Genomic DNA, 12,482 nt, shown 5'->3' on the forward strand with positions numbered 1-12,482 from the left:
AACAGAATATACTTCTCCAAATAATCTTAATGATGACTGTCTATCACCAAAGTGATATGATATCGAAGCAATAGGACAATAAGTACGAATTAAAGATGATACGTGCACACGCAATAGTGTGGAATCATTGAAACCAGATAAACTCACAAGCGGAAAACTCACCATGTGACGGAGGCTTACATTACAGTGTCACATAAAGGAGAACCACAGCTAAGAAGGTCTTTCTAATTACCCTGGATCGAACTTGACTTCTTTGTAGAAGGGTAACACGACTAGAATCTACTGCAATTCAGGTTTATTGTGACGCAATCGTCCTAAATCCAATAAAATTGTGGGTCAAAAATGATGCAATAATAATATATCAACATTATGGGCTGAGGTATCTAACTGAATGATGTCTGAGCTGAATGTTTAGAAATGCCACAGGTATTTGGAGTTTGACGACGTCTTTACATGTAACACCTTTATAATCAAAGTATGTCATCCCGATCAAATAAAAAGTCGGAAATGAACAGGCTCAAATATATATTTTAAAGGCAATTGATGTATCGAGAAACGTTTGATCTAAGCTGGCCAACGGATGTAAGAGATACGCAGTACGAAGAACCCACTCGTGATCACGTGCGAGTGAATGACCAAGCGTCTTCAGCTAGACGTGTCCAGCAGAACTAATTAGGTTGGCATGGAATATCGAAGACTTGCACAAATACTAATTTTGGGGATTTATTTACCGCTACATACTTATCATGGGTTATGGGCTACGTAGCTCATCGAAATGTGGTGCAGAGAGGATGGTTGCTCAAGGGGTTTCAGCTAGTGGTGAACCAGATAAAACTAATAAGATCGGCATCATTTTCGAAGACCTATGAAGCTTTTTACTTCATGGATTTACTTACCACTACAATGTCGACACCTATTGAATCACCACGTGTGTCATAGTCGATTGACTAAATAAAACTTTATGGAAAGTAAAAACGTCTCGTAAACTGACATACTGACAGAAAGAAGTTAAGCTGGGTCGTGTTAGCTCGTTCAAAGAAGGTGGATATTGGAAGTGTCAAGGAAATGCAAATTTTTGTCCCATAACTGTGACGAATCATTTTTTAAACATATTCAAAGTGACATTGGATAAACCAAAACATAATCACTCATGGATCAGAATAGCATTTCCTGTATTTTGCTTCTACTGACAGCGGGTGGCAGTAGAGCTCTTTTATACACCTACACAACTTATAACAAAAATTGAACCTACATAGTATTGAATATTGAAACCGCTAAAATAAGTAAGTTGAAACTTGTCAGACTACGTACTTCTAGTGTAACGTTAGCAATACGGTAAATAGAAACGACCTATGGTTTAAAACTACTGATTGATTGATTGTTTTGATCGATATCTCGTATTTTAGGCAGTAATAGTTAGCTAGAAGTTCGTTGAGCTGAAAATTCTTACGTATCTCATAGAAGGATTTACTATAACGGCGATTCCAAACAACTGATCGAGTTATACACTACGCTAGTTTCAATCTCCAGACTGCCTTGAGTTGGGGCTTGTTTTATTGGTGGTTATTGTCTCTCGGCCTCCCTATTAAGTATACGTACATTGTGTGCGATTGCTCGGTTGTCAACTCGCCCTACTTACTCTATTATGCAGAGTGGTGTGAGTGAGTAGGATAAAATTCATTCATCCTCCCCTAGTACACAAAGTACTATCTGGCTGGATACTAACCTCTACAAGAGACTTAGTTGTTCAATAAACTAATATGCGTGATATACTTCAAACTTGTTAAAATAAGTCAGTCAGTTATTTCTAACAAACCACCAGATGCAGAGAGTTTGGCTATAAAAAAACATGGTTCATCGTAGATTAAATGTTTCGTGTGTCGCATCGCCGTGTTGCGATCTCATTTACCTGTAAAAAACCATCGAGTATAAGGTCCTTCAAATCGATAGTTTCTACTGCATGCAAATATATAGTCCAATGACGCGAATTTTGAGTCTGGTTCAGAGTTAACTTCTGTTGCTTAATATCGCGGAGCCTACTATAAAATGAGTGACAAACTTACGGTACAAAAACCCTTTAAATCGAGTGGCCATCAACCAGTGGTTAGCACACTCACCATTTAAACTCGTTTCTTCTGTCGTATAATCGTAATGACATTGTTGCTCTTTATATGTTCTTCCCACTTATCACAATTAAATGAATCACTATTTCCTCCAGTATGCCATTTGCTGATTCAATGATTATTTTTGACAATTACCAGTGGATCAACACTATTTTAACGCATTGTCTAGTGACTCATTCAGTCAGTCAACTAAAGCGTAAGACCAGGCACATATGTGCATCGGTCATTAGCACAACAAGATGAACACCGGATTTATAGAAGTAGTTAATTCAGTGGTGGTAATTTATAAAAGAAAGATTGCATATAAGGACATAGTACAGGAAGAAAGAATTAGTTCGTAGAGAGGAAGATGTGAAGCGATTTCAATCTCATAGTTTAAGGGAAGACAAAGAGTGTGTACACCGACGCCATTGTGATCGATTCTGAGCCGTGTCACCAAGAGTCTCCAAGCATTGGTCACGATAGTCACGCAGACCCCAACCAAGTAGTCTGCATTTACCAACGTGGCTCAGACCAGGACTTAATGACTTCAAGCACTGATGCCATATTTTGGTTTGGCTGCCCCTAACTTTCTTCCAGCCATCCCTAACACTAGTCAGCATTGCGCATCGTGGTAATCGATGTTCAGGCATACGCAACACGTGGCCCAACTATCTCAGTCGATGAAGGTTCACAACCCCATCAACTAATTTACCATCATTCCCTAATACCTTATGTCTAACCTCACTGTTACTTACCCGGTAATCCTAGCAGATGAGAGAAATATTTCTAAGATATCTGTGGTCAAATACTAGTAGCTTACGAATATCTTCTACTTTTAATGGCCATGTTCCGCAGCCGTAAAGTAAGACAGAACGAACTGCCGCGCAGTATATTCGTCTCTTAATTGATAGACGAAAATCTCGCCTTCGCCATAGGTGGCGTAAGTTGGCAAAAGTCAAACGAGCTTTCTGAATCCGTGCAGAGATGTTATCAGACACCAACCCATTAAGGTTGATCAGACTCCCAAGATAAGTGAAGTTGTCAAGGTATTCGACTACTTCACTCCCTATCCTTAGTTCAAGTGTTGATGCAGGCCAGTCCTGAAGCAACAACTTGCATTTAGAGGGGTAGAAACGCATCTCAATCATACTGGTATTGTTCTGTACTACCAAAGAACTCTGCATTTTATCAGCGTCTTCACCAAACAGGACTATGTCATTTGCGTATTCTAAGTCAATAAGTGGATCTCCTGGAAGGAGATCGATTCCCAAGAATTCAAATGACGAAAGTGTTATTACCAGCAGTAGGTCAATGATGAAATTGAACAAAAATGGAGATAGTGGACAGCCTTGATGAACACCATTTGAGGTTGCTAAATCAGATGACAGTTCGCTATAAGCTCTCACTCGATTAGTAGTGTTTGATTAAGGAGCCTTCACAAGGTTTATGTACTTCTGAGGTACATCTTTCAATGACGGACACTGCCACAGAACCTCTCAGTCAACAGAGTCAAATGCTGCTTTCAAGTTAAGAAAAACTATCGTTGTCGGACGCCGATAAGCATGTCTGTGTTCTAAAACTTGAGGAATAGTGAATATGTGGTCGATGCAGCCACAAACAACTCTGAAGCCAGCCTGATTTTATCGTGTTTGCAGTTCACGAGTCTTTGTTAACCGCCCGATAAGTATTGAAGCTAGCATTCTAGATGCTATATTAGTCAAACTAATCCCTTTATGTTTATCACAAGATGATTTTGACCCCTTCTCATATATTGGGACAATCAGTGATTGTGACCAATCAGATGTGATTACGTCCAACTCCCAGATTTCAGTTAATAGTGCTTGTTCTGCCCTCGTACTTAGTGCTATACCTACACCTGCCGGTCCACAAAAACTAACCTTCAGGTGGCCAGATACACGGAGGATGTATGTCGTCAGCTCTCCGTTTTGGCGAGGTGAGGCCAACAACATGAGCCACTAAACCAAGATAGCAGGTAATTATAAAAGGACCAGGATATCAAATACAACCGCCACATATATGGACAGCAATAAATAAAAGTTATATATTCTTCCGAGAAAAGAATATTTGAAGGCACTTACTCTTGTAGGACAGGAATGGAATCAAGACAGAAAATGTATACTAGCTGTCGAAGTAGTAAAATATCCAAAAGCGAGGAAGTGCTAGATCGAAGAGCATTATCAACCAAAATGGTTAGAAGTGACCGACGATTTTCCGCTGATCTACAAGAATATAAAAAGACAGGGGTGACTATCTAACCAACATAACCTATCAGGGTGTGATGCAGCTTACGTACATGTGTTGATAAGATTTCACAACAGTATTAACCAACTTACAAAATTTACTTGGCAATCTGGTGGTCCTACAGAGAGCGACCGAATAATTGCAGACTACTCATATCCTTTATTATTTATGCGCTTTAATACCTATATGTAACTTACTAATAGTATTTGATCATAGACGCCCTCGAAGTATTGGTCGCGTATATTGGGACAATAGAGTGAGCAATACTCGAGTTAGACGTAGCGTACTAGATAGAAATGACAAACTGGTTGATGAGGTAGTGAATCTTCACCAATCGATGTGATTGGGACATGTATTACGTATGCCCAACCACCTTCTACCTCGACGCGCGTTGTTTCCTGGTGTAGGGGTAATTTGAAGGAAAGCTAGGGGTAACCAATCCAAAATGTGGTACAAGTTTATGAAGTCATTCACTGTTGGGCTGAGTCGTGTTGGTAGGTGGGTAGTTTGAGGTTAGCACAATCACCGTAACCAATGGTTGGAGGTGTCGAGTGACATGGCTTCAAATTGGTTACAATGGTGGTGCAGACACTTACTTCAGGTTTAGTATTGAGTTTGGCAAACGGTTACGGGAGGTGACGATTAAATGGTTAGTCATTATATCTATCTAAGCAAATAATCAACAAAAGACTGAGTCCATCTATCTTATTGACTTAATAGAGAATTCCACTTTTTCCTAAGCCGTCTATCTCATAGTACACAACACATCGGCCAGTCATCTCCAAGCAACTTTATCCTGGGCTCACCTTTCTAGTTGTTACCAAGTGGTACTTAAATTCATAGTGCCTGTTTCCGATCCCCGGGACTATGTGTTCTTTTGTCACCCTCTTTCCTTTCAGCCTTCAGTATTTCGGGTTAGGATTTGCTTTTTGTTACAGCTTGATGGTTTGTGTAAAATTTGTCTTATCCACATCCAAAGTCTTTCCCTAATTTCCTCTTCAGCTGGCATCTGGTCCGTTTTCTGCCACAGTAGGTTATAGCTGGTGGCGTCTGGTCAATGGATTTAAAGTATCTTACGCAGATAGCTGTTTATAAATAACTGTACTTCTTTGAAAATGATAGTTGTAGTAGTCCTGCAAGTTTCAGCTCCAATATCTGGAAATGTTTTGACGTTTGTGCTGAAAATTCCGACTTTGATTTTGACTGATAGTTGTTTTGAGTTCCAGATACCCTCCAATTGTAATAATGTAACCCTAGTCAGTCTATTCAAGAGTTCTTCGAAGTGTTTTACCCACCTGTTCTTCTCCTTTTGATCCTTAGTGATTGGTTCTCCTTTTTTATCGCTGACTAGTTGTTCTTGTGAACCATATTTTACTACTAGTCCCCTGATTATATTATGTTTCTTCCGAAATCCCTTTGCTTGCAGCTTTTCTACAGTATTTGCCAGGTCTGCATATTTCCACTTTCCAGCTGTGATGCTCTTCATTCATTTGTTTGCTTTTGCGTATTTGACCTGTGTCTTTCTCTGCTCTTGTTTGGATAGTGTTGACTGCAATCTTCTTGTTTTTCCTTTCTTCAGTCGTGCCTAGAACGTTTACAGAGACCCATTATTTGTGCTGGCTAACTGATTGATGCTCTATAGGTAGCGACACCCGGCATTTTTAAGTTCATGTTTTTGTAATCCCATTCCAGTTGCTCTCTATAGTCGTCCCTTCTAATTGATCTTGTAGGGCTTGGAAGTTGATGCAGTGATCTATGTTGAACTCATCTCGTAGGAACTCTGTATTGAACTTTTGTAATTGCGCCTATCCAGTTGTCCAATTTTTATGTAGCCTGAGTAATATCGTGTATTTCAATGACTGGATGTGGTTTCTTGACGTTTTTGTCATTCTAGAATTCGGATCTCAGTACGAGTGATGACTTCATACACATATCGGAAAATTTCGTCATTCTGGTAAAACGACCCGTGATTAACTTCAATCATCGTTTTTCTTTATTCCTTATTAAGTGGAATTGTAAACCTTACTTTACTTTTTACTTATAGGGGAACTATTTCAACCATGTCAAATATTTTAAGAGGTCTTGATATATCCACACTTACCCATCAATCGTTGAAAGACATGGGCAATCAACTGTTCAACTCATGTCAATATAACGAAGCAGTTCAATGCTATACACATGCTATCACCCAACAACCAAATATTTCTTCGTATTATTCAAACAGAGCGTTGTGTTATATTCAAATGCAAGATTATTCAAAAGTTTTATCTGATTGCAGGTTTGTATAAACTTACAATAACTTGTTGAAATTGCCTTTCAATTGTGACAAATTTATTTCAGCGAATTTTAGTATTATTAGTACTTTGTGGCGACATTAGTCTGCGTGTATATCTGGGTGAATTGGTTAATAAATAATGATTTGCTTTTATAATCTGTTGAAAGACATTGCTAGCGTACTAATAGTCATTGAATTACTAGAATATTAGCTTTAAAAAGTGAGATAACGGCCCTAGTTTTGAGACTAACAATTTCATCTTTTTAAATCATATGTGATCAGTAAATTACATAAACGTGATTTATATTGTTTCAATACATTGATAATAGCGAAATTGTGGAAGGTTAACGAAAACGTTTACGAAGACGCATGTATTTAATCATTCTAGTGATTTTATAGTTACAAGGTCAGAAAGCTTCGAGTTAACATTATAAGGCATACAGTTCAACGAAAAGTATTTATTACTCAATACTATCAGTCTCGACTTATGGTTAGAGTTTTACCGTCGGATTAATTAAGTAAAACGTTATGTCTCATGTTGATTAAACTAATCGTAGTCTTATCTCATAAAGTGTGGTACTATATTGTTTTTGTTTCTTTGAATGTAGTCCCTTTGGTACTGAACTAGAGAATGCTATGATATAGCAATCCCTGTGTATACTGTCTTGGATGTTTCAATGGGAGTCACGTGTTTTAGTGTGAAGTAAATAGATGGATGAATAAACGTATGTTCAATCTTATCAACCACAGCCTCAGAGTAATATTTCATTTAAAGGGAGTATTTTTTCTAGAACCAATAACTGATATCTCAATCTCCCCACTAAAAACACTGGGTCGTGATTAGAACTATAAAATTCTATCAGTTGTATATATAATAATAAGACGTTTTTGGAAAACAAACGCGAGGTTAATAAAGGATAGGTTGTTGTTCGTACTACTTGGAGGAATTCGTGTAACATACGACTTTGTTTTGGGATACTAATAATTTTTGGGTGTGGGTGGTAAATTTATTAATAAACTAACTGACACAAATAATTCCTATTTTAATCCTTAATTAACAGATGTTTTCAAATTCAACTATTTTTGACATGCACTTAGATGTTACTTCTTTTGCCACGATACTCAAAAATTATAAATTGGACTGATTAACGTTAATGGTTAGGTCCCAGCTACCAGCGTCTAGTCTTTTGCTTGCTGTCGCACTTGGACTTCGTTTCAGATATTAATTTCATATGAAGTTAAAATAACTAGAATTGGAACCAAAGTGTTTGCTTTCAGCCAAATATTATAATGGGACTACTGATCATCTTATTTTGCTTGAAACGTTTTACTTGTCCATGAATAATTCACATAACCACTTTATGAATCTGAATCTTACTGTAATTTTTATGTATGTAATCCTTTGTCTAGACAGCCTTTAAAACCAGTGTCAGACATTTGTATCATGAATATTTCCTACAAAAGTAAGTCAAAATCGATAACTTGTATTAGGCAATGAACCATACATTTTATGCAACATGCATAGATTTCATTTGCAAGTCTCATAATGAATTCAACTCAATAGATTCATAGCTCTTAGATCTTCTGATTTTAGGAATTATTCACAGGGAGACTGAATAAGCCTCTTATTGGTAATCTGGTCAAGCATGGGGTTGTTTCAAACCCCTAAAATAATTCGTTTTCGTGATGTGGATAATGCCAACAGTATTTAAAAAGCATGTTTCCTATCATTGAGTTGTATTCCATTTCAACAGCCGCTAGGTTTTGCATATAGACTTCAGTTTCTTTATTCTACCACCACTTTTTCTTAGAAACAACGAAAATTGGCAACTGTGGTAAGATGAAAGTACCTGATGTGAATGAATGATTCGTGGTCTGAGCAAGACCAAGTACATAATTTAGTGAGAGAAGTATTCGATTGCCTCAAAGGTCCGCACATTGTGTAGTAAGACTCAGGATGTAGAGTGTTCGCTATATATACCTAAATGTTCTACTCTATCGGATGCTTGGTGGGATTCTGCTCCACATAGCTGAATTTCTAGTACCGAAATCATTTTGGAGCAACTTTATATGGCTTATCTCACTTATATACACCCGTTAACCCTCATGGGGGAGCGTAGGACGTTCACCAGCATTCTCCATCCAACTTCGTCCTAGGTAATACTTTCCAGTTGTTTCCACTTACTATTCATCCTTTCTATGTCTGCTTCCAATTCCGACGCAGTGTGTTCTTCGGCCTTCTTTTCCGTTTCCCTTCAGGATTTCAAGTTATCGCTTGGCTCGTGATGAAGTTTGGTGATTTCTGCAGTGTATGTCACAACATTTTGTCACCGATAGCATTTTGCAAAACAACTCTGAAGTAAATACTTGGTGTTGATGGATATCTTATCCCTGGAAAAAGACTTTTCAACTTCAAGTACTCACACGACATTGTTTTACTATGTGGTGATGTACAACCCACTCATACTACTTTTAATCAGTTCCAGTTAGTTTGTATGTATGGCATGTACTTTTCTAACTTTGAAATACAACGTACTCCAAAGGCCACAGAACCATGTTATGGACTTACCTTTTGAAGTGAGCCTATGGAAATAGTTGAAATGTCAGTGTGTTTGGGCCTTGTGTATCCTGTTGGTGACGTGACAGATGAGATCAGTCTATACTTAGTAAAAGCCAGAGCTCTCTATCACAATTCCGGACATCTTTGGCGCCGTCATTATGTTATTCTGTCTGTGAAAATCGGCTTTACAACATCAGTAAGAAGTTTTGCTTTGTGCTCGTAAAACTTGGTCCCTCTGAACCGAAGGTGTTCGGTTATCAATGCTTCGAAGGAGTGCAACTGGTGCACTAGATTAGTATTAGTAAGGTGAGATATCATGTATCCGAGATCAGTGATAATGATTCACTTCGTGCCTTGCCTGTAAACTGGCATGCCTCGTGTAACAAACTGTTATTTAAGAATAAACTATTATTATTATTATTTCGTATCACCATCCTGGAACACCAAGTTCGATTAATTGGATGTGGTTTCCTAATGTCATTTTAGAAGCTTACACACCTCGTCTTATCTATCGACACTCAGACTAGGTGCAAAAAGGGAAGTTAATTAACGACGTGGGGACGTAGTATGAAAAATAGCCGTATAGGATCAGCAGCTAGTGATCCATCATAACTACTCGATAGGGGTCTCGTAGACCGTAAAGTTCAGCAGCTTGAGATATTATCAGAAGCCAGTATCAATCCTGCTGTAGTTTTCTTTTACATTCTCCATAAGAACAAAATAAACCTTCTCTTTATGTTTGTGTTTGTAATTGGACCATTTTTTTATTAATTACTATCTTCTCCCATTTATTTATTAACTATTCGACCCTTTTTCACACAATATTATCATTTCATTTATGTGATGTGCTTCTGGTGCTCTGTCAAACTAGGATTTATATGTGTTATAAATAAACCAAATGTTGTCACTTTGTGGTTTTATGCCCCAGCTGTTTGATTTCTAATAAACCTTCAAGTGATACATATTGCTCAGTTAACTCACTAAGTTCACACGTAGATTCCACTAAGTTCTGAAAATATCTTTTAGTTGATTAGGCCATTCTAGTGAGATTCTGGATGACCCACTTCTAGACAAACAAAGAAGCAGAATTTATTTATTTGTAACCCATCAGTCTTATTTGTTTGAGCTAATCTATGTCAGACCCTGGTAACCTTACAGTTTCTGACAATTTATTTGTAACGTGGTAAATCGAAAAAATCTTATCTTGACTTAATGTTCGCCGTTATTAGGTCAGAAACGATGAGACAAATTTAAGATTTGGCAATACCTATTCCCAACCATTCTAGTACACGCTACCTGAGAATTTAAAATATCTTATCACTCAGTGTTGAAAATTATTAGACATCGTTTTTCCGTAATGTACTTGTTGTACCCTACAATCACTTCATACGCCCAGATGACTCTGAGGAGCCAATACACACTAAGGACGAGGAAGACTGACACTATATGCCTAGAAGTTAACCCAATACTAATTACCCACGAACGAAGGGGAAGAACTTAAGTCCAATGTTCACCTGTTTACGTTCGTCATTATATTTCAGACATTCGTTTATATACATACAAAACCAGACCACGCAGCAGACCAATTAGTTAACAGTGTTATCACGAAACAACATTAATGATGGGGAAAGGGAATATTGGGTACACAGTTAATCGGTACTAGGTTTTGAGTGAAAAATACTATAACGACAAATTATGGTTCAAATAAAAACTTAGAACTAGGATAATAAAAAAATAATAAGACCAGAATACTTAATAACCATCCAATCAATATGTATAAATAAAATCGTAAAAGTAGCTTCGAATGTCGTCATCTCATAGTCAAATCGTTCCTTACAACGGTAACCAATACGTAAATATAGGTGGAACTTTGAATCAGGGCGTTGCTTACAATTCTGTTCTGACCATTTTAAACATCTATTGCTTTCTAAGAAGTACTCAGTCGTTTTGATACTGACTATTAACTAGGAAACATTCTCTTCACATTGCCATTTACCCGTGTTTATTTTCTTTTCTAACCTCTTGTAGAAAAGCAATTGATTTAGATCAAAACAATTTAAAAGCTCATTTCTTTGCTGGACAAGCACACTTGGGCTTAAATCAATATGAAGAAGCATTAACAAGACTTGTTCATGCTCATAATTTAGCTTTAGAACAGCATCGTAATTTTGGAGATGATATAACTTCAGTTATCCGATTAGCTCGGAAAAAACGTTTCGAAGCTATGGATGAAGATAGACAAAAGGAAGAAATTTCTTTACAAGTAATAGTATTATTTATTAAAAAAATGGTATTCAATATGAATGATAATGGTTACGTGCCAGAATTTGTAATTCCGTCTTTTTATGCTCACCTAGTTGAGTCCTGACCGTTTTTGCTACCTTGACTTGGTCGTCGGGATCGCCTATCGTGATGAACCAATCAGGCTACACTTGATGAAACAACCGTTCCTCAAGGTCCCACCATGTCATACAGGTCGGTTGAAGAGTGGCAAGACTAAAAGCAGCAATCCCAAGGTCTGAAGGTGAAGTCGTACTGCTGACTGTACAGAGGTGTGACCACAGTAAGATGTTTACTTCAGACAACCAGTATAACAGCGATGCTGCCTTCCCACAAAGGAACCGTGGGGTTACAAAAGGTCAGCACTAAAAATCCACACCTCGCCTTATCCAACGGATTTCCTTCTCCGGCTGTAAGATCCAAACAAGTACGGAGCTAACACGAAAACTACTCACAAAAAGGTCGTGTGTGACCGACTTCAAGCAATTGTCCCTTGGGCACTGCGGTCACGCTCTCATGTCACTAAGCCCACCTCTAATCCAATTTTCTTTTCAGGTACCTTTAGAAGGACCCTTCCACAGTGTGGGAAACCGGGAAGTGATAACCACCATCATACCTTTAACAGCACTCAAGACCACTATATTCATAATTACTTTTCCATTTCAGTTCCTATCATCACTCCCTACCTCGACTATCAACCCTAAACTCCCTCCGACTTCCATTTCAAGTGTCACCATGGCCAACAATGCTAGTGCTAGATGAATCTGTTGCATATGAATAAGAATTGATCTACCTCAACTATGTTAATATAAGTTCTCAAGTCGATACTGGTTGTTTATTAAAACTTTCAATCTGTATTTTTTGGCTGAATGATCTGAAGTGACTGGTCATAAGTAAATTAAAAATTCCTAATATTTAATATAGTAGACGGTTTTGAAATTGAGCTGTCTTTTTATCTAGGTGTTCAGCTTCACTTAGTAGAAATTTGTTTGAAGTGCAG

The 12,482-nt window shown here is 37.8% G+C and overlaps 1 protein-coding gene across 2 annotated transcripts in view; it reads left to right on the forward strand.

The window, feature by feature from the left end:
• PPIL4_4 (Peptidyl-prolyl cis-trans isomerase-like 4) overlaps positions 1–12,482 on the forward strand; it is a 49,255-nt gene that overhangs the window by 16,025 nt on the left and 20,748 nt on the right. Inside the window, exons 2-4 of one of the 2 annotated variants that reach the window (XM_012946019.3) lie at positions 1,276–1,335; positions 6,412–9,508; positions 11,231–11,465. Coding sequence is in view for 1 of the 2 variants with exons in the window: in XM_051211051.1 (XP_051071082.1) it covers positions 6,428–6,645; positions 11,231–11,465 (453 nt within the window). In the remaining variant the exon portion in view is untranslated. The remainder of the gene's footprint in view (positions 1–1,275; positions 1,336–6,411; positions 9,509–11,230; positions 11,466–12,482) is intronic. The other variant, XM_051211051.1, reaches the window with a different exon arrangement.

This window comes from Schistosoma haematobium, chromosome ZW (assembly GCF_000699445.3).
Source record: "Schistosoma haematobium chromosome ZW, whole genome shotgun sequence".
Classification (NCBI taxonomy): Eukaryota; Metazoa; Platyhelminthes; class Trematoda; order Strigeidida; family Schistosomatidae; genus Schistosoma; species Schistosoma haematobium.